At 39.6% G+C, this 23,135-nt stretch overlaps 1 protein-coding gene across 1 annotated transcript in view; it reads right to left on the minus strand.

Annotated features, from left to right (window-relative positions):
- GRIN3A (glutamate ionotropic receptor NMDA type subunit 3A) overlaps positions 1-18,812 on the minus strand; it is a 166,892-nt gene extending 148,080 nt beyond the window's left edge. The window contains exon 1 of the mRNA XM_079112225.1: positions 17,449-18,812. Coding sequence (XP_078968351.1) covers positions 17,449-18,147 — 699 coding nt within the window. The 5' untranslated portion in view covers positions 18,148-18,812. The remainder of the gene's footprint in view (positions 1-17,448) is intronic.
- Between the last annotated feature and the right edge of the window lie 4,323 nt (positions 18,813-23,135).

Below are 23,135 nucleotides of genomic sequence, written 5' to 3' on the forward strand. Positions count from 1 at the left end.
GATGGTAATATCATTCTTGATCAAAATCAATAAAATTGAACTATACTTAGACATATCTGGCAAAGTGCTTTAATAAAAAAATTCTGTCAACCATGTAGGAAGAAAGAAAATTAAAAAGGTAACCTTCAAAAAGATAAATATGAATACCATGGGCTTCTCATTTCTGCTACATTAAATTCCCAATGATGGTAAAGTGATATCTAACTGAGTTTGTTTGGAAAAGAATTTTATGCCCTGTCAGTCTGTCTTTTATTTGTAAGAAAAATAACAAAGACATGCTGGGATACATATGGATGCAGAAAATATGCCATTCACAGACCCCATACAAAAAAGTCCTTGGAAATACTCTAATTAGCTAGTATTTATTTTCCCCTCCTAGGAATCTATGCTAACAAAATAATCCATGAAGTGGGCAAAAAGTCAGTTGGGGAACAAAAAGATCTTTGCTGCAGAACATTTCAAGGCAAAAACGGTAAAGATCATAAATGCCAACATTCCAAGCATATTCAATAGCCTGAAATACTATTATTTTAGTGGCTTTTTCATTTCTGTGATCAAAAGACCTGAGAGGAACAATGAGAGGAAGAAAAGTTTATTTGGTGCACAGTTTCAGAGATCTCAGTCCATAGGCAGCTGACTCTGCAGTTTCATGGCAGAAGGGTGTGGAGAGAGAGAGAGAGAGCGCTAGCTCTGCTTACCAGGGACAAACTACAAACCCCAAAGGCACACCCCTCAGTGACCTACTTCCTCCAGTCACACCCTACCTGCCTACAGTTACCACCCAGTTAATCCACATCCACTAATTCACTGATTAGATCACACCTCATAATCTAACCATTCTGACTGAAAATTCTTGTCCTGTCTCACACACGAACTTTTGGGGAACCCTTCATATTTACACCGTAACCACTAGGCACTTAATAATCGAATGGTGTCATTAGGCTTCCTATTACGAGAGAAAATACTAGTGATGCCATATTAAATAGAAGAATTTGAATAAAAATTCTCCACATTTGAAAAAAAAATTTATATGAAAATTCTAGGAGAAAATATCTCAATGAGTTAAGAGTGATGGTCTCTGGAGAGTGGGATTAAGACTTTTTTTCTAAACTTTCACATTTTTCTGACTTATAGTCAGAAAGTAATCAGAAAAATGGGTAGGGAAGTATGATTCATTTGGGTTCTGTGGAGACTTATAAAAGTTTCAGGACATAATGAAATGAATAAAGCAGAATATAAACTTTACCTTATAATTAACTTCAGAAGTTCACTTGTTCATCCCTTACACAAATACTTGAGTGACTACTATGTGCAAAGCACTCTGACAGACCTTGGATTACAAGAGCAAATAAGCCAGAAAACAGTAAATTCACAGAGATAAAAACACAGATGCAAGAGGACAAAAACTGGAAATATATGTGAAATGTATGTGAAGGTAATAAAATGATTAGTCTTTTAAATTGTAACATTTTAGAACATCACTATGACATTGTTTTCATATGAAAATTTTTATTTTTTTAATATCAATCTATAAAAGAGTGCAATAAAATGAAGGCAACCTTCCTAGCCCACAATGTTATCTGCTTTTTCAGAATTATCCACAAAAGCTCTTGAGACTGGTTGTTTAGCAGCTTTCTCTGCACAGGATTTAGAGCTGCAAACAGTAGAGGAAAGAAACTCAGGGATAGAGGCAAGGATATTCTTGAATTTTGAAAAGACATGTCTTAGGAGATTCTTGAATCACTGTCTTGTTAATTATCTCATGGAGGAAATGTTATCAAGGGAGTTTGTCAGCTTTTTGCCATGAACCCTCTTTTCTTTAGTGCTTTTTGAATTAGTGTGAGGAAACAGAAACCTAAGGAATGGGACAATAAACAGTCTTTTTATTTATTTCTGTGGTACTGGGATTGAACACAGATCTTCATGTGTTCTAGGCAAAGGCTCTACCTCTGAGCTCCATGCCTGCTGCTGCCATTTTGAAAATGATTAATACATATTATGTCAGATGCTGCTGTTCATCTACTCAACATAAACTATTTTTATATAGTACTGGTTAAGTAATACCTATCAGTAAATACATGATTCTTATAATAAGTATATATTATTTATTGATAGGTATTATTTAATCAATACCTTAATACCACTTAATCGATACTTCCAACATTATGAGTAGTTATTATCTCATTATCTCTATTTTATGAGTAAGTTTTATAAGACACATTTATGGGCACACTAAGAATGGACCATATTCATTCATTATCTTTTAGTATCTTTCTCCACTTTTCTTGCCTCCAAATAAAGGTGTCCATCTCTCTTTCTCAGTATGTTCTTATTCCAGTTCTTTCTAGTCGCACCTTAGAGTCATTGTACTTGTTATGGCTATAGGTTTGTCGCCTCCTACTACTTAGGCAGGCCTTGAAGCATTTCTGGTTAATGCTGTCTACTGCAAATGCCTTGACATTTCCTAGACCAGAAGCGCTGATCTGGTGACCCTCCAGTGCCAGCAGCCTAAAGTTTGTTTTGTAAAAAGTGACTGAGTAGTCAACATTTAAAGAGATTTTTTGTGTGTGTTAAACAAAATCTGGCCTGGCTTTTTTCAAAAAGTCAGGGTATCTGGCCAGATTCCCTGAGAATCACAGCTGGTTGCAGCTCAGTGGGGCCGGCTGCCTGCTCTGGAAAGGTCAGCCCTCTTGCATTACCTGTGATTTTGCTACTCCCTACTGTATTATTTGGGACTGTTTCTCACATTTCCATTACCTTCCTGACCCCTCTAAGGCATCTAAATTTGAGATCTCTGCCCTGCGTCATTAGCTCTCAAACTGTACAGTGCATGTGTGAATCACCTGGGGGAGATTCTTTTTAAAAATTCAGAGAGGAGGCCACAGCATGTAATTTTGTGGAACTCACTGAGCCTGAGAATCTACACTTCAAAAATTTCCAAATGTGATTTTGTTTCCGGTGGTCCCTGGCCACATTTTGCAAATTATATGAGATGAGACTCTGAGGATAATGTGATCCCAAAGAATGATACTCAGAATCACCAGCAAGATCACCGGTGCGGTTTGTTTTGTGGATCGATTTCTATGCTACAGCCTCAGGGTTTCCATGTGATGAGTCTGGGAATCCATATTTTGAAAAGTTATCTGGGTGCTGCTAACACACCAATGGTCACCTAAAGAGTTATTCTTAGTGACAGAGAAGCAGTAAGCACAATGGAGAGCCGGCAACAGCGTTGGCAGAGCCTAGCCAGATCTGATTACTTGTCTGAATTTTCTTTGATAGGAGATGACAGGATAAAATATAACTCCAGGCTTTGTCTTTTTCACCAATGATTAATTCCAGCAACTTTACTTTTCATCAACTTTGACTTTCTCTAATTTTGAAAGTCAAAAATCTTTGGCTATATTATAGGTGAAATTAGCTGAAGGGAAGGAATGAGGGTTTGGGGAAGCAGTGGCTCAAAGACCAGAGAACAATGCCACTTTTCTGTCACTTGTGGTCTACAGGAAATTAAAAAATGATTTGGGGACAATGAAGTCAGTATGAGAAGTTTAACAGGGTCATAGAAACAGGTTTCCTATTTCCTATGAAATCAGTTTCCCCCAGGGCCTTACTGTCTCAGCTTTGAGTTCTGAATTGAGTACTGAATTCTGGGTGGTCCTGAACTCTATCCATCTGTGCATGGGGACCCTCTTTGTACTTCAGTCAGTGCCCTTAGGTTCACATCAAACCACCTTGAGAGACAGTGAGTTTTCCACAGGGGTTACATAGCTCTTTTACACTGGAAGGGATGGAAATGGACCATCAAGTCAATTTAATCAACAATCACTGAGCATCTACTCTGAGCCACACACAATACAAAGAGCTTAGAGTTGAGTCTGGTGGAGGAGAGCTGCATTACAATGAAATCTAGAAAGAGAGAATGTACAAGGTAGCAGAGTCACAGAGAAGGGAAAGGATCCTTATGGGAGGCGGGGCACAGGCAGTACTCCATGTTCAGAGGAGGTGGTGTTGGAGCAAAGGTTTGAAGCTTGAATGGGAGTTTCAGACCAAGCAGTGAGGTCAGCATGTGCCATATCTTGGGACAGCATTGCACATTCAGGCATTGCTGGAGAATCAAGTGCAACGGGCGAGGGCTAGTTTTAAGAAGAAATGAGCAGAAAAGTTAAGCAAGAATCAGGTATGAAAGGGTCTCCAATGCCACACCAGGCTGCTCAGAATTCATTCTATAGGTTAGTGCTTGGCAGTAACTACTGTAGGTAGTTCATGGCATGGTTTTATGTGGTTCAGGGACCTGACATTAAATAACACTGACCCACACATTGAGAAACTTAATCCCTTCTCAGTTAGCATTGAATTAGACTGTTTGGTCAAAGAGAAACATCTGTTTGGTGTCAGTATATCTCTAACACTTCTCTAGTGTGTGGTGATGTGATAGAGAAGGGGCTCCAATTTAGGGTTCTGGTAAGCAGGGTGTCTAGCTAGAACTCTTGTGATTTCATTGTATACTTATTTTTACCATTACTTTCTATTTGTGGTAGGTGGTACCAGATTTTCATTTATGTTATGATGAAAAGATTATTAAAAATACACTTATTCAGAACAGTAAATCAATTTAGAAAATTAATAGCAGCAGGTGATGCAGAGCTCTGGAAAGATGATGAAGCAGTATGTGAATCCTGAAGTTTGGGGCACACCGCTATCATTTTGGAAAAGTGAAAGGGGGTAAACAGACTAACCTGCTTTTCTTTCTGACAGCAGCTTGTATAATGGAATAGAGAGGGTCAAGAATGAAGGCAGAGAAGCCAGGTAGGAGGCTACTGAAGTACTGCAGGCAGAAGTGCTGTTTACTGATTTGTTCCCCATCTTTCCTAGTGTGACTGTCCTCTAATTCTGCAAAGGATGTATTAATGGCTCCTTGGGTCTGATCTCAGAGATAAATCCTGAAGTTGTTATGAAAGTTGGAGATGCCCTGTAATAGTTAAAGGTGGACATGGTGAAGGTTAGAATGGGATTTGATCATTTAGAGTATCACAACCCGTTATGGACTACTATTTACAAATTAATATAACCTTACATTTTAGCTAATGTATTTTTATGATGATAAACTGGCCATCCTAGCTTTAAGATTTGATTTCCCAAGTGTCTCTTATGCTAACCTGTGTCCTAGCTGTAATCTACCTATCCTGTCAGCTCCCCAAACTCCCTGGTAGGCCTCAGGCAGGCAGTACAGTTGCTTGGGTCCGCCTCTCTGACTACGGGAGCATCAAAGATGGAATGACGAAAGAAAATGTGGTATATATTCACAATGGGATATTACTCAGTCATAAAGAAGAACAAAATTATGGCATTTGCCAGGAAATGGATGGAACTGGAGAATATCAAGCTAAGTGAAATAAGAAAATTCCTCAAAACCAAAGGCAGGATATTTTCTCTGATATGTAGATGCTAATTGACAATAAGAAGGTGTGGTTAGTGAAGAATAGAAGTACTCTGGATTAGAAAAAGGGGGATGAAGGGAAGGGAGGGGAAATGAGAATAGGAAAGGTAGTAGATTGAATTGGATGTTTCTATCCTATGTGCATATATGATTACACAACCAATGTAACCCTACATCATGTACAACCAGAAGAACAAGAAGTTATAGTCTGTGTATGTATGTCAAAATGCATTCTGCTCTCATGTATAACTAATTAGAACAAATAAAAAAATAAATTTAAAAAGATAACACATTTTCAAGGTCCTGCTTGGGAAGTGAGAAACTCTGCTTTCTTCTACCCATTTTTCAGCTGCCTCTGACCTGTTAGAAGTTATAGTGCAACCACTCTCCACTGCAGGAGGATGGAACAAGGGGGCCCTGGTCTTCCAAAACTGGAACCAGGGATGAATTTTACTGAAGAACAAGAGGTTTCAATAATAATGCCTTTCATCTGTCTTCAAAATATGAATTTATAAAGTATTTCTTATGTACATTAACTTACAGAAACCCTGTGTTAGTTTTTTTACAATAGCACAGGAGGCACTTAACTCAATAAATACTTGTTTAGTGGGTGACTATTTATAATTTATATGGAGGAAACCAGGATCTATGGATGATTCTGGAACGCTAACCTGAAGCCAAGTGTCTGGGTTCTCCTTCCTGCTCCACATCCCTTTGATCTCAGAAAGTCTGTTACAGATAGTGTTTAGTGCCCATAGCTATTAATATCAGAGTTCTTCTATATTGTGGGTCAAACAGGCTTTTGTGGCCTGGTCTAAGGTCTGAACAGTCACAGATAACATTGTTTTGATGGAAAAATCAACCCAAATTGGAGCATAATTCACCTGAAAATCATGGAATGTTGGGTATATACCTCTCTCTCTACACACACACACACATGAGAAATGCCTTCTAATATCATGATTTGCATTTATTTTTTAAAATTACATATATATTTTTTAATTACAAGAGGTCTTGTGCTTTCTGAGTACCTATACATCTCAACAGAATATCATGAACTAGAAAGAGTGCATTGCATATGTTTGTGGAAGGTTTGGGGGACCAGTTGTGTAAGTTTGGACATGATTGACCTATGTTTCTCTGGCCTTAGGGGAGACTGTCAGAATATTAGTATGTCAGTGGGGATGTAATGCTTTTTTTTTAAATTAGAAGCACTCACAAAACATGGAGAATCTGATATGGTCTCTAAAGGGTGGTCTACCCCACTCCAATTTTGTGCAGTACAGGTTTAGTGAGTCATTGTTATTAATGCCTGTATTTCATCCTGCTGCAGTACTGGTGCAGGGAAACACAAAGAGAATATTTCATGGTAAAATGGTTTTTGAGCAGGGGGTAGCATGAAATTCACTGCATTATACTTTAATGCATGAGTGGATGAATGGAAGTTGCTTTAGGAAGATTTATCTAGCAGCAGTTTGTAGCATGGTTTGGTGGAAAGACATGAGAGAATCAGAGGCTATTCAAGATTGTTGGTGGAAGGATGTAATGTGAAAATAAGAAGGGCGGGACTATGAAAAATGTAACAAGGAAGTCAACAGAACCTGGTAAGAAAAGGTCAAAGTGTAAGATAATGAGATGCCTTGTAAGTGAGAGAGAACACTTTTTCAGGATGTCTTTCAATATTTTAAATCTAAGGTACTGGAGATAAAACTGGAAATTCCATTTAGAGATCCCTGGTCTTGCCACATGCAGAGATAATTTCAGGAGTTGAAACCTTGAGAAATGCTAAAATGGATGTATCAGATCTGGTTATTTCTTCCCTATTTCCACTCTTTGGACTGTATCCATTAACAAATTGTGTTGTGGATGGTACTAAGGATAGTCCATTTGTCCAAAAAATGTTGATAGTTCTGCTTCTTCCTACCACAGGGTCTTTGCACTTTCCCTTGACTTGTAAAGCACTTTTCGTAAAAACAGTCATAGTTCTCTCCTAAACCTCTTCTCTGCTCAAACATCACTCTGACCACTATAGTTATCATCTAATCCTCTTTCCTACTTTATTTTTCTCCATTATACTTGTCTTTACCTAAAAAATAACACCTATTTATTTGTTGGCATGTCTTTACCCAAAAAATAACATCTATTTATTTATTGGCACGTCTTTTTGTCTGTTTCCCCTACTAGAACGTGACTTCTTTAAGAACAGGGGCTTCCCTAATTTATTTACTGCTATATTCTAAAGCTTATACTGAGTACTTAACTCAGGAAAGTGGCCCTTGCTGATTGGATTAAGGGAATACATATAACTTGGGATGGAGTGGGACCAATCTGTATGGTTTAAGCCAATCAGATGTCAGGAGAATTTAAAGGATTAAAAAAAAAAAAAGTAGTTGGATGTTTTGATTAGAATTGTGAAGTCATACAGATTTTGGGCTGCCCTGTCCTAAGAACCATGAGGTTACACACAGCAAGGCAGGGGGAAAGGTAGTCCAGAGGGAAGGATGGAGTGGATATGAAGTGAGGAGCTAAGAGAAAACCAATCAGCAGGAAACCCAGAGAAAGGGAAAAGAAATTAACTATGAAATCACTTTCCAGTAGTACAGACCAGCAACACATTGTGTATTCTTGTTTCTTCCTAGTTTTTCTATAGATTTTCAGCACAACTTCTCTCATGTTGAATTTCATGAGTGAGTTTTTTTTTCCTTGCAACTATATATTCTTTAACAGCTCTGTCCACTAGAACTTCCTACAAAAACGAACGTGTTGTGTGTCTGTGCTATTCCATACATTGCCCACTGCCCATATGTGCCCATCAAACACTTGAGATGTAGTTTGTACACTTTAGGAATGGACTTTTTACATTTGTGTAATTTTAATTAATTGAAACTTAAGCATACATATTTGAGTAGTGGTTGTTATATTGGACAGTAGAGCATTCTAGTTGATATTATAAGAGGTCAGAAACAAGCATAATCAATAAAAGATAATGAAAGAGCAGGAAAAGGGGGCAGAAAATTCATGGGAGTACCCTGGATCCCAAATGGAGGGTGCTCCACAGCATAAGAAACCATAGAATGTTAAGGAAGACTAGTTTGGTAGAGTTTCATTAGTGGGAATGCTATGAAATTTCTAATGAAAAAGAAAGATTAATTTCAAACAACAGGGGTTAAGTAAATAAATCATGAAGTAATTCATTCAAAGGAAAACTATGTAGTCATTAAAATAATGGAAAATATTAATTACACAGGAGGATGATTATTATATATGGATAAGTTAAAAAGAGAATTAATAAAATAGTATGATGCCCTTGATTTTATAATTCACACATATATCTAGATTTTGGGGCTGTGGATTTGTGGACAATTTCATTTTTTAACATTTTACTAAATTTCAGAAGAACCCACAGAACCATACTTTTTAAAACCAGAAATAAATGATATGTCTAACACAAAATGGCAGCATCTTTTCATGTTGCTTTAGGAGCCAAACTGATAGAAAATAGTTATTAAAAAATTAAACGCAAGAGCTGGGTGTGGTGGTGCACACCTGTAATCACAGTGGCTTGGGAGGCTGAGGCAGGACCATGAGTTCAAGGCCAGCTTCAGCAACTTATTGAGACCCTGTCTCAAAATAAAAACACGAAAAGGGTTGGGGATGAGGCTGAGTGTTTAAAGACTCCTGGGTTCAAACTTGTGGTTAAATAAATAAATAACCTCTATACATTTCTAAATTGAGTAAGAATCCTTCGTGCTTCTCTCTCAACCCTTCTGGACACACACATTGAGATTCCGTACTTTGTGGCTTATAGCTGCAATTATCAATATGTTGGCAGAAGAGGAAGGTTGTTGAATCTTTTTCTTGGTGGAAGGCAAAAGTTCTTCTCTTTGGTGGATTAACCTAGACTTCCTACAGTCAAAATACCCGGAAAGAAGCTAATAGTTGCTTGGAATCCTTTCCTATCCTGAGGCTGGATTCCTAGGATGCTTCAACTTAAAGCGGAATTTTGGAGACCACTAGATGGCTCTCTGTGCCTGTGACCAGGTGCACACTGGATTCATTCAGGTATGGATTTATCATTTCTTTTTAGGTACACAGGGAAGCATTTATGTGTGTAACCCAATGAGCAACGAGACTCAACACAATAATGTCTGTGTGTGTGTATCTGTACATATACCTGCCCCTACTACAATCACAGTATACAGAAGCAAATTATCTGTTTAATGGAATCTCCATTTTAGAATCTTTGTTTGGGACACAAAAAGAGCATTCCACAACTGAAAGAGACTGCAGTTCTTTTAAGTAAAGACATGCTGAGCATTTAACTTTGTTAATGAGAGTCAGTAGCTTTTATTTTTAATCTAGAGTATGAACCCAACTTTTGATTGGCTTCTAGTTGAGGAGTTCCATACAAAAAACACCAACAGGTTGCTGCAGCTTGCGCAGCCCTCAAAGTGCTTGGTACTGCTCTAATGTTTAGTAAGTTCAGCTAATGACTGCGTCTGACTGAGAGGGCAGTAGTGGCAACCCACTTCCAAATCATTCCTAAGAATGCTACTGAGGGACGTAGGTGGAACTATTGTTTGGAGCTGTACAGATTCAGCCACTTTCAGAGTCATGAAAGATACAAAGACAGGTTAGAAATACACAGAAAAATCCCACCTTTTAATATAGAACTATCAAAAACTCAAAATGGCCACGCTTCAACGGCCTTGTCAACTTTTGATTTATCAAAATTTTTAAAAATGAATTTTCTTTTACTTCTTTCTCCTTTTCTTTGATGCCAATGAGTAATTAGAATGACAGTAGGGCTTTCCTTAATTGAGAGAATAAAATGCATGAAAATGTTACACTTATCTATGGACATGCATGAATAGTGGTGTAGTGGGGCACATGCATTGCTTTTGCAATCAGAAAAGCAATTGCATTTTAAAAAGTCCCTCCAGGTTGTATGTGCCAAATGGTTTAGATATAGTCAGCATCCAATAAAACACAAAATTTGCTTCATAGATGCCTTTTTATACAAACCTTAGTACATGGCAGGGCTACTAAGTTTTCCTTAGTTATTGGGATTGTTGTAAGCCACAGTCAGTTACATTAATACAGATAAAGCATTTGTGACAAGGGAAACTTCTGAACTTTCACTCCATGTCAAGAAAGACTCTGCCCTTTCTAACAAAAAGCCTAAAACATCAGTTGGGTCATGATTACTACCAAGTGAAATCACTGTATTTTAGAAGACAGGAACCCAACCCTAACCTCTCTTCAGTTTTTTCTTCTAGCTGCAAAATGTATAAAATGAAATAGAACCTTCCCTCTCAGTCTAAGATAGGACAGGTGCTAAGTGGGTTTTCAAAACAGCAGATTTCTCCATTTTCTCAGGCTTGGTTTGCTGAAGTAGGATGTTCTATGCTTGAATATTATACTGTCTACATATTGAAAATGCATGTAGAAGTTCCCTGAATAACAAGCTAGAATACTTGAGTTCATATTCCGATTAGCTTCTTATTCATCCTGCTGTATTGATATGAGCAATCATCATCATGATTGTCATCGGAACACGCTGTCCATGATGTAGTCCTTACTATAAACTCAGGAGAGATTCACATTTTGATTCAAGAAATTGAAACATGGAGGTATCGGTCATGTTTCCCAAGGTCCAATGTCTAAGAAGTTGTTGAGCTATATGATTGGAACATAGCTCTGTGCTTCTAGTCTCTTAACTCTTTTATGTTATTGTCTTAATTTCCTCATTTGCATTATGAAAATGAAAATATTTGTCCTGCACACCTCACAAAGCATGTGTGAGGTTAAAATGATAAACAAGAAAGGACTTTGCTCAATTTAAATATGCTCTACAATATTTTTTTTTCTGAAATCTGTTTTCATATTGAAGTATTGAAAGGTCAGATGTGGAAATATGATGGTAACATCTTTTTATCTTATTTTTAATTGTATAGGTAATACATATGTACTTTTAGAAAATTAAAAGCTTGGAGAGAACGTATTGTGGATTTCTACCATTAAATTATTATTTGAGTTCATATTAACATTTCTATTACCATCTTTACTGAAACAAGGTCACATTTTTACATACTTTTTATAATTTTTTTCTACCTTTGCCAATAAATATATTCTCATTTTAAATGACTGTATAGTATCCCATGTCATGATTCAACTAATTAAATTCCCATGGTTGAACATGTAATGTTTAATGTGCTTTTAAAAACCAAACTTTGATCCTTTTCTCCAGGATGGATCTATTCAGTTCTTTGGTTGTAGACTGACAACATGCTAAATCCCAAAGGAGCTATTAGTCTTTTTTCTTCTTGAGGACTTCTCATTTCCATTTTCACTTTCAACTTCTTTAGATGTTACTTGTACACTGTCATCTATATTACCTTTGAAAAGCACAAATGCTACAAAAATGCACATGACTAAAATATTTCTTAAGTCTATGTTTCAAATGAATAATGATGAGGCATAACTCAGCACCAAAAAGAATCATCCTGCTTAGTAGTTCATCATTTGAATACTTGAAGGAACATATCCAGACTAGACCAGCCCCAGTTAAACAGCGACCAGCCTTCTGGGTGTTAGGACTCCATCCTGCTGACATACCAGCCCAGGTCAGGGATCAACCTCTCCATCAATGCAGGAGATCAAACACAGCTGACAGTCTCTCCTGAAAGTGTATGAGTCCTACACATTTTTAAAAAGAAGAGCTGAGAATTTGGCTGAGGCATCAGGTTAAAGGAAGGGTAGAAAATTGACTATTCTTAGCTTACTTTGCCCCCACTGTTCTTTTCTCCCACCATCCCATAAAGGAAAGATCAGAGAAAGACAACAGAGTGGCTTTCACATTTCCCTTAGTTTGTTATTCATGCATTCATTCAAAAAACAATGTGGCAGTTGCTAAAAGATATTCTTTCTCATTGTCTAGTTTTATAGACTGAGAATCATGTTTCTAGTGCTGCACTTTTCTCTATCTGTGGCAGAAGCTACAGTAGGCAGGAGAGAAGACAATGAGGTCTCTCATCTCTACACTCAGTGGTATCATTGACATGAGCAATGCTTTGCTATGAGAGGCCCCTGTAGTTGCCCAGGGCAAAGGTACTCATTATCTGTCCACGAAATAAGGAGCTTGTGCCAGTCTGGATCAACACACTGCTTTCTTCTTTAAGAAAGGCTTGCTGTGAAAAAAATTGCTGGATGAGCTGAGTAGTGTGCATAGTGGTATTGTCAGAGGGATGGAGGTGGGTGGGATGAACTCTAGGGTAAGTGGTCTAATGAATGATAAATTTGCACGTGGAACAAACTTGTGACCTATAGGAAGGACCAAGCTTTCTCAAAAACATTGGGCTTCTTTCCATAGCTCCTGTAACAGTTCCTAAGGTTCCGGAAGCTGTGTTGGATGTAACAGGTAAGAACTGCACTGATACAGAAAGAGTACTATGGCCCGTCTCCTTTTTCCAGGCAAGTATACAATCTATTTAGGAACCTACTTCTTTTTTCCCTAAACACATTTACTTTTTTTTTTTCCAAGAGAAAAATAGATGAGGGGATAGGTAAGGAGTGAGGTGGGGGATAGAGACATTATACTATGATTCATATCTCTTTTTCATAACCAATGAGGAACTAGTGAAGAATTAGGACTTACCAATTCTTATATCAAATTATATTCAACACGTTCCACTAGTTATTTGGCTAGTACTATCAATTTTTCCAAGATACTTTCACTTTGTAATTTAATTCATAAAACACTTTTGTCAGATTGGTAAGGAACACTCATTTGACTGATAGGAACAGATTCTCCAAGAGAGAGTCACTTGCCCAATTTTACATGGCCAAATAAGAAGAGGCAGAAGTGGACTGGAAATCTTTTGACATTATTTCATATAGTTTCCATTACCTTGTGCTCTTTTAACCAATGTGGTTGGAATTTGGGAGTATTCATGGAATAAAAATTTAATAGTACAAAATCCATTATGACCTCTGCAACATCAGAAGATAAAACACTAAGGCTGATCAATCATGAATTAACTCCACAATATACTGATCAGGCAAGATCAAGAACAAATAAACATTATTTATGGGTTATATGATACTCCTGTGGTAAACACAAAGAAAACTCTACCTAATGAAACCAATAAATGGTGTCTGCTAGTTTCTCCCACTCTACTTATTTGGAAAAATAAATAAATAATATAAATAAACTGCTAAACGAAAAAACTTCCAAATTAATCCCAGGTCTCTGCTCTTGAAGAGGAAGCTAGAAAAGATGATTACTAGGAAAAGTTTTCATCACTTGACATTTAATTTCAAATGGTTTATCTTTAAGTCAGCAACAATTAGGTGCCATAATCAGCCATTCATCATGAATTGTAGAAAAATACTTTCCCCAGAGGAGAGTGAGCTGTGCTTTTTGTAGAGCAACTCAAGAAAAAGCAACACAGTTGAGAGTAGACATTAAAAAAAAAATGTCCTTAGTATACTGGATTCCTGATGAAGCACCTCAGTTATATAGTGGTATCATTGTTCTGTCTCATACCTTGCAAAAGTTATGATGTGCTAGTCAAATTCCAATAAATGAGCTTTAGTATTTAACTCTGTATTGTCAGAGAAAATGGACCATCTATGACACATTTGCATGGAAATAAACATATTAACTAGCACATATGGTTCATGAGACAGGCAAACTTATGTTTGATATATTCAATGAAAGTTGAAAATAGTTATGCAGTCATTCTTGAATTGTATAGGTTTGAATCTAAGCCAATTATATTACTTCATTAACTCTACCTAATGAAACCAATATGAAATTAACGTGAGATATATATTTTAGGAAAAGTGTGTACCTGTCACTACCTCAACAGGTAAATTTTAAGGATTATAACTTGCAAGAAATTACTCCAAACCCCTAGAAGAAAATTTGGTATGGGAAAGGAAGAGAAAGAATAACTCTTGGAACTTAATATAACTTAAATGTAAATGAAACTAGGTTCACAGGTAGCAGTGTTATTTGAAGGTCACAGGAATAGAATTTATAACTAAGAAGAGATCATTTTAAATAATATGGATTAGCCTCAAGTGGGAATTTGAATGTGGTAGTTAAATCAAAAATTTGGGGATGGAAGTGAACTTTGACCCCTCTCCTTGGTGGAATGTTATGTTAAGCTTTTATTATGTACTGACAATATGACTGTGTATTCCAAAAGTGGGTGGTAGTTAACTAACTTACTTTTAATGAATTTGTTTCTCTGCCTGAAAAAAGTAGGTCCCCTCTAAGCTGACGAATGACCCTACATATTTATGCTTTAAATAAACAGTATACTGAAATAAACTGACGATTTCTCAAGGGTTTGACCTTAGTGGTGTCTCCTTTCACTCAGGAGTTGTGGCAAGATATTATCAAATCACTGTTAATTAAAACCCTCATATGAAAGGAAGCAGCAAAAAGGAAGTGAGAGAAAAACAGCGGTTGCTGCTCCTACTCTAAAAGAAATTTTGATTTACTTTAATATAAAAGACACAATTCTATTTTAGTTGGTTGTATAGTTAAGTCCACTTTCTTTTAGAATAGTTTATTCAGGCACTGGTACAATCAACAAATTAGGTCACTGGGCAATAGGCTTCAAGGACAGTGACTAAATTAAGTCAATTTTATTTAATGTGAAAAATGACTTTGACATCCTTTAATATTTATAAGTTTTTTTAAAAATCAGTGTAATACAGAAAGGTCCACTTTTCAGGAGAAGCAAGAGAAAGATCAGTTATTAATTTTGCTGAAAGCAGAGTATAGTCATATCCTAAAATTACATATTAAAGTGACTTGACATTAAGCAGGATATTTTTAATATGGAATATTACAGAATGACATGCTATACTACAAGTGAGACAAGTTAGATATGTTTGAATTTAAAATCCAAAGGGAGATGAAAGAAAATGTCAGTTGAACAAAATAGATCTCATTAATACAATAATCCCTCCCTTTCAAAATGTGTACCATGAAAGTGACAGTGGCAACCATGATTTAAAATACGTTTCTGAGATGAAATACAGAAGTAAATGTGCTTGGCAGAGTATTTATTTTACAGCCAGCTTGTAAGGGTTGTCCCTGGAGGTCTTTATATTCGCCAGTGATCTCACAGCTCTGAAGTTTACTGATTCTGGATGCTGTCTCATGGTTTTCTTTCTTCCCTTGTTCTCATGTGCTGTGTACTACACACATCGATCATGCAACACAGGCAATTTCCCTTCTAACTAAAAAACACTTATTTTGGGAGAAAATTCTTGCTCTTTAAGACTCTTGCCAAACAATCTGCAAATGGAAAGGAGTCTGGAGACTGTGACCATTATTGGCAACTCCTGAAGTATTAGGTAATAAAGAAGCAATGATGAGAAGCAAGTGCTGCTGACTCCTGCATTTCATTGGATCTGATTCTGTATATATACATTAATAATGGTGCACCCTATGGATGCAATTTCATGTTTATAACCCTTTAGCCATTGGCAGCACTGTGCACCTGTGTTTTCTGTGTCTTCCCATCTGCTGCCTATAGTCACTCAGATTCAGGTGACAGAAATATTTTAGATAAAAGTTAATTAGCCTGCACTCTGCAGATCAAATCTCTGTAGTTCATCATTTAATGGGAATCTTCTGGGCAACTGCTGAAAGTAGTTGGTACTTGCCTTTCCTAAGATTAAAAATGTAAGATTCATTTTTCTAGAAAAAGAAATCTTTAGTACTCCCTTGATATTTTATGCATAGATTCCATCAAACTTTTCACTTGTATATTGTCCTTACTCATTTTAGTTTTTATGTCTGCATATATATCAAAAGTGGAAGAAGAGAGATTAGAATTTTTTCAGCTAAAGGGATAGAATTGAAAATAATGTAGAATAAAAACAAAAACAAAAAATTTTCCAGGGCCTGACCTCTTACTAGTACACTGAGCAATATTCATCAAGCCTTCGAACTTTTCTTGGTTAGTCAATCTTTAAAATGGGGCCAATGTCAGTTACCTATTTGCTTCATGAATATTTTGTGCAAGGCTAATATAGCTTGACATTGTCATAAGAGCAATCATAAGTGTTTTAGCAGAACACTTCTTTTGCTAAAAGGACACAATTCTCTCTTTAAATATCCACTTCCTCATATTATTGGTTAACAGTTAAGTTTACAGTTTTTTTTCTGAAAATATACTTAGCTTTTTAACTCACAGAATACTAAATAGATTCCATTCCTTTATTTTGTGATAATGAGAGCAGAAGTGGGCTGGACACAGCAATTGCATACTAGCCTCTGAGTCCATATCACACAGAAGAAAAGTGGGGACAAAGAAGCAATTCCCAAGTTGGAGTCTCAACATCCATTTTTACACAATCAGACACTATTTCTAAAGCTTTCCAATATCAAAGACTATTAACCATTCTTTACCTATGGCTGCTGTGCTAGTTGCAGATCTTCTATTTACTCAAGAGAATTCAGAGGGATGTGTTTTCTTACACCATCGCCTAAGGCTCAGACACGCCTTCTGAAGTCATAAAGAGCAGATGCTGCTTTTTCTGCCACATGCTCTTAGACTTCCTTGCAGGAGGGTGAAATTGTAGCAGTCAGGGATCCCCATCCCCCACTCTTCCCTCTAGTCTTCAGAACCTTGATCGCTTTCCACGGTCCTGAAACTCAACTTTTACTTCCGTTGGGCAATCACTGTATTTCTCCCAGCTGATGAAAATATAATTTTTTCCGCATACCCTCCACACTTCCTTCAGTCCGCGACCCCTGCCTTGCCTTTCATTTCTATGTGCACTTAAAATGTTTCATTCAACTTCTACCGACATCCTTCTATCTACCATCTATGGACATGGTCCAATCCTTAAACAATATCAAAGTTACAAAGTTCCAGGTCCCTCCAGACTTCCTCCAGCCCTTTCCTCCCCTCTCCTCCCGCTGTGGTCCCTACTCCCAGCAGCGCACAGCTACATTCCACGCTCCGGACTCCTCTCACCTGACTCTCCCGTGGAAACTCGTGGTGGACGATGCTGATCACTGGAATGTGCAAGACCGAGCTGACCAAGTCGAGCTCCATCATCTCGCCCTGGCTCTGGGGAAAGGCCAGTAGCGCTGATACCCCTTGCACCACCACAGTGTGGCACACACTCTGCAGAAAGGAGAAAGGGTCACTGCTCCATGGTGAGCTAGGGGAGGAGAAGGGCAAAAGAGGCAGATCCCCCAGGCCCGCCTCGATGGCCATCACTACTTCCAAAGACAGGTTGTAGGGCAGCAGACCTTCCACGCGGTTCAGGTTGTCCACAGCGAACAGAAGGGCGTCCCGCGGCCACAAGGTCTCGGCCCCGGCGCCCTCCCCTGGCTTCCTGGCGCTTGGCGGCCCCCGGCCATGCAGAGTGCTCCCCAACCAACGTGCACCCTGCGAGGGCGCCGGCGGCCGCCAAGTCCCTGGCTCTGGCTCATCCCTCTGGGCACCTGCCCTGTTGCCGTCCGGAGCGCGGCTAGTTACGCGTGGGGCTGTGGTCCAGGGCTGCAAGTGAACGGCGCCCACCCTCACCGCGTGCCCGATGCGCTTGAGGATCTGGCAGGGCTGCGGGTGCGAGGAGGAGCCGGGTACCCCGGCCAGCACCAGTGCGCAGGGCGGAGGCAGCAGCAGACAGACCCTGCTTAGCAGCCACCACAAACTCAGTCTCCTCATTACTGAGACCCGCAGGGAGAAAGCGCGCCCCCTCCTGCGCCCGGCTCGCCCCTCTGCAGCCGCCGCCTAAGGTCTCCGCCTCCAGGTCCCGAGCGCAGCTTCACTAGACGCGGTGAAGCGGTCCCAGGAGCTAGAGCGGTCTCCGGGCCATCCAAGTTGGACTCTAGCGCGGACTCGGCAGTCTCAGAATCGACTCCCGGGTTCCTTTGCCTTGCATCCTCTGCCCGCCGGGTCCCTCGGCCGAGCGGGGCAGGCGGGCGGGCCAGCGCCTGTCACCCGCGGCTTGGGCGCCTGTTCCCTGCCCGCCCCATCTGCAGGGCGCCTAGGGCACTGCGTCCGGCGCGGCGAGACGGCTGGGCTGACAAGCGGTCGGAGTTCCGAGGGAGCAGAGGTGAGAGAAGAGCAACGCTTTCACTTGGATGAATTCTTTTCCTTCCGCCCAGGCGAGACTCACTTATCTTCCTAACGCGTTGGAGAGGGCGTTCACACCCGCGATGCGGAGAAGCAGCCAAATCCGCCCTGCTCCACTATCGGCCACCCTCTCGCGGGCTCCCCCAGCGCTGGCTTCATTTTCCTTCTCTCCCTAGCTACTTCCTCACTTCCTTTCTTTCCTTATCTTTCCGCCCAGTCGCCACTGCCGCTTGCTTCCTCGGAGGAGCGACACGACTGGCCAGCAAAGGGTGGTTCTGCTTGGAGCGCCAAAGTTCTCCCCGCCTCAGCCGGCGCCTCCCTGTTGCTGAGCCCTGGCGCCAGTCTGTCGCTTGGCTGCGCTAAACGCCCACTGATGCTGAGATTCCCGGGTGGCACATCCCGCGGCCCTGGAAAAGTCTTCTCCCCACAAAGCCTGGGAGTTCGTAGTTTGCAAAATTCCCTAAGACCCTGAGACGGAAGGGGGCAAGGACCTGAGTCGCAGACAATTCTGAATTCAGAGTTGTGCCTGGGAGATCTGAAACCCGGTGGTTCACTGAGATAGATTGAAAGAGGCTGTGACTTTAAGGAGCTTCCCTTTGATGAGCCGCTATAAAGGTTTTTCTAGTTAAGGGTATTAAAGCAAGAATTATTTACACATTTAATCTCCTCAGCTTCTTGCTCTCTGGCATGTGGACCTCAGTAATTTTTAAGGGGCCGTGTGTTTTTAGGTTCTCAGGATTAAAAATGAAATGAATTCAAGGCAATTATTCAAGAAATTGAAGTGATTAGAAATACGTTTAGTTTTAAACACAGTAGTTCCTAGTATAGGTCAAGAATTCCCAGGTTACAGTTTCCAGTAAATCTTTTTTTTTTTTTTTTTTTAATTTGTTTGGCAATAGTGAGGTCAATAGGCATATGATCTACCTTCTCCATGATCTGAATAATCAGGCAATACCAGCAAAGGAAAGGGTTAAGGGCAGGTCTGTGGTTTCCACGCACACAGCATCATTTACAAGGAGGGTGGGAGAGATATCCATGAGGCCAGCAAGCACTGGGGATCAGCAATTCTGAAACCAGTACCACTTCAAGAGAACCATGACCTTGGCAATTTATTTCACCTGACCTCGCCCTGCCGTTTGGTTCTGCTAAATTGTTATGCAAATGCTGCTAGCTTTTAGCTCTGAAGAGTTGTTTTGATTCAGGAGCTGAAGTTTCCATCATGCTTTAAATCCTTGGGATGAAGAGACTGTAACTAAATAAAAATCCCAAGAAGACTGGCAAACTGAATGCTGCTTCCCTCAGCCCAGAATAATTTTCCAAACTGAGGTGCTAGAGAAACAAAACAAAACAAACGCGCAAACATACAAAAAACTCCCATAAAGGAAAAATAAGAATTATAGCGGAGGCTCAACCAGGAGGGAAAATGGCTCCCTGAGGCCTTGAGAGAGCATCTCATGAAGGGACAGAAGACACCTCTAATCTGCCAGCAATTTCCTCTTCGTCCAGAGGATTCCTCTGCTTGACTGCTTGAGATCTGGATAAGAAAAGTGTAGGATTCCGGGTTCTTTGTGTTGTTGCAGGAGATATAATCCCTGTGTTGTAAGGAGGTGTACCGGCTTGTGTTTGAGTATGTGTGCATGGAAAAGAATACCATTCCAGGTTTGGGGACCACACCTCGGAGGGTGATCTTAAATTAGTGCTTGGCATTACTCTGTTCAGATCAGGTTCCCAAGAAAATAGATGGCAACGGAGAGTCATTTGATCTGATCATGAACCAGACTCTAGTAGAGTCTCTGTATGTACTTTAGGTCTCCAACAAGTTCACAATGAACTGGAAATAATAACTCATTCATAGAATAGAAGATTCCCAAATTTCTGAGCATAATTCTGCTCCAGCTCAAGATAAAACTGTAGTTACATCTTGGGAACAGGGAAGAACAGCTTCCCCTTGGTGCTTCGCTTCCTTTTCTTTCTTTCCTGGGTTTTTCAATTGTGATGCACTCATTTTCTGTCTTCCTTTTGGAGTTTGGTTCTTTTTTCCCATGGACTTGTGGTCTCAGCATCTCTGATGTTATTCTTCTCTCTCCTTTCCCAACATTCTCCCCATTTCTTTTCCCTTCCCCTTTTTTTGTTTATTTCATGCTTCAAAGTTCATAATTTTCAAAACTTTTAGATTCAGTCATCAATTCAACAACCAATTACCAAGCTCCTACTATGTGCCAGGTATTGCCATGGGGCTATCCTGAGACTTGATGAATGAGGGAAGTTGAGTTTCTTTGCCCTTCACAAAGTCACATAGTTAATGCTTAAAGAAAGTGCTAACACTGAGCTTATATTCTAGTGAAAGGGATAGACAATAGCATACAATTAATTATGTGTACGATGTGTTAGTTGGTGCTGAGGAGAAAAAAGGAGTAAGGAGGAAGTATTAGGAGGAAGGTGAGTTGCAATTTTAGGAAAGCTAGGGGAACCTCTCTGAGAAAACAAATTTTGAATAAAGACCTACATGGTGGTTTAGGAGTGAATCAGCTGGTTACTCAAAGCAAGAATTTCCGAGTGATGCAAATAATAAGTGCAAGGGCCCTGAGGCAGGAATGTTTCTGGAAAGTTTGAGGAATAGTGAGGGTTCCAGAGTGGTTTGACCAAAATGATCCAGGATAAGTGAGAGTGGTGGTAGTTCTGGGCAGAGAGGCAATGAAGAGGTGGCAGACAGCATAAGCCAGTAAAGAACTTGGGCTTCTCCTCTGAATGGTTTGAGGAGGCATGAGGGCAGGGGACTGAGCAGAAGAGGGTAGAACTAAAGCTTTGATAGAGCTGCTCTGTTGATAGTGGAAGGAAGGTGGGCACAAGTAGAAACTGGCAGTAACCAACCAGATTTGAGACTGTTGCAATAATGCACTTGAGAGATAACATTACTGTCAAATCATAACAACTTTGTAAGAAGAATGTGATTGTACACATTCAAAAGAATAGGGAACTGAACTGGAGAAAAGTCAAGTTATTTGTACAAAGTTGTCACACAGTGAGTGACTTCAAATTTCTGAGTTCATTCCAGCTGCACTGTTGGTAGAATCAGTCAAATTTCAAAACTGGCTCACCCGGGGAACAGGAAGCTTTGCTTATTATCTGATTCAAAATGAGAGCTACTGATCTAAGGATTCATGTTGGAAAGTCAAACAAACAAAAATGAATCCAAATGGTCTCGATTTAAAATGTGCTTTTATGCACATCTGTGTTCTCTGATACCAGCAATGGTTGGACCAACAACTGAGATCTTCTGGAGGTAGCCCAGGAAAAGCTACAGTGAAGGACGCTGCTGTGGGGATTTGGAACTTGAATTCCCTTCTCCACACTGTTTCCCCAGGGGTTCATAATAGTAACTGCTTAGGTTTTTATCAATATTCAGATGAAGGATTCACCCCTAAGTTAATGTGTACTTGTGTCCTCTCCACATCAGCGTATCTGTTGCCATGGTCTTTTTGGATACACACATACACACACACACACACACACACACACACAGCAAATGGAGTTTGTAAAGAATCTAGGGTAGCAGAAATGTAGAAGGGAATAAGTAGAAAAAAAGCAGTTCAATTTAGAAAAGCAGAGCCTGAGGACTCATCTTTCAACAACTGAATTATTCTTTTCTCATTCCCCCAATTAAAAAAAATAAACCTATAATGACTTGACACCTTATGACATTGTCCTAATTTTGGCAGTAATCATCCTCTTTAAAAAATGCATTCTACTGTCATGTATAACTAATTAGAACAAATTAAAAAAGTAACTTCATCATTGTGGGACTATCAGTCCATAACATACTAGTATAAATTAGTTTACCATGACTACTATAAAGTTAATATCTAGTTGGGAATTTTGGTGGCAGAGAAAAGAGAATTAAGGAGTTCATTTTGCATCATAAAGGAATTTGTGGATATGGGAGACTTTAAGAAAGGCTTAAAGATGATGTGTAAGAATTATGAAATGATCATTATTCTAGAAATTTCATCTCAAGTGACTCCTACATTGTCAGGAACATTGCATGCATGATCCAAGTGGGAAATTATTGGAGGAATGTTGGGCAGACTGAGGAACTGTAACCAGGAGAAAAGGAGCATTAAATCTAAGGCAAAGGAGTGAAGAAAGGAAACAAAAATTCAGTCTAACTCATCTGATTCAAAATATCACCTAGCTTTTGTGAGTGTGCTGAAAAACATCTTCCCCTTTGCACAGGGCACCTATACCTAGGAAACCACTCTGGGCTCGGGCTGTCACCTGTCTATAAATTAGGAACTGCCAATTGTCCATTCTGCGAAAGAACACCGTGGGTCCTCATTCCAGTTGTTCTGGAGAAGAGTTATCAGCCGTGACAAGCATGTGGAGTCTCCAGTGTCGACCAGGACTATCCTCCCTGAGTGTTCGGATTTCCTGATCCCTTCCCTATACCCCGCACTGGGAACCGGATAGGGCTCGGAGAGGCTAACATGGCAGCCTGTCTCCCTTTTGTGCGATGATCATTCCAATTTAGTGTTTATTCGAACGACTTCTGGAACGAATCTTGGCCCATCACAAGCTGC

The sequence above is a fragment of the Sciurus vulgaris genome (genome assembly GCF_902686455.1).
Source record: "Sciurus vulgaris genome assembly, chromosome: 15".
In the NCBI taxonomy this organism is placed as follows: Eukaryota; Metazoa; Chordata; class Mammalia; order Rodentia; family Sciuridae; genus Sciurus; species Sciurus vulgaris.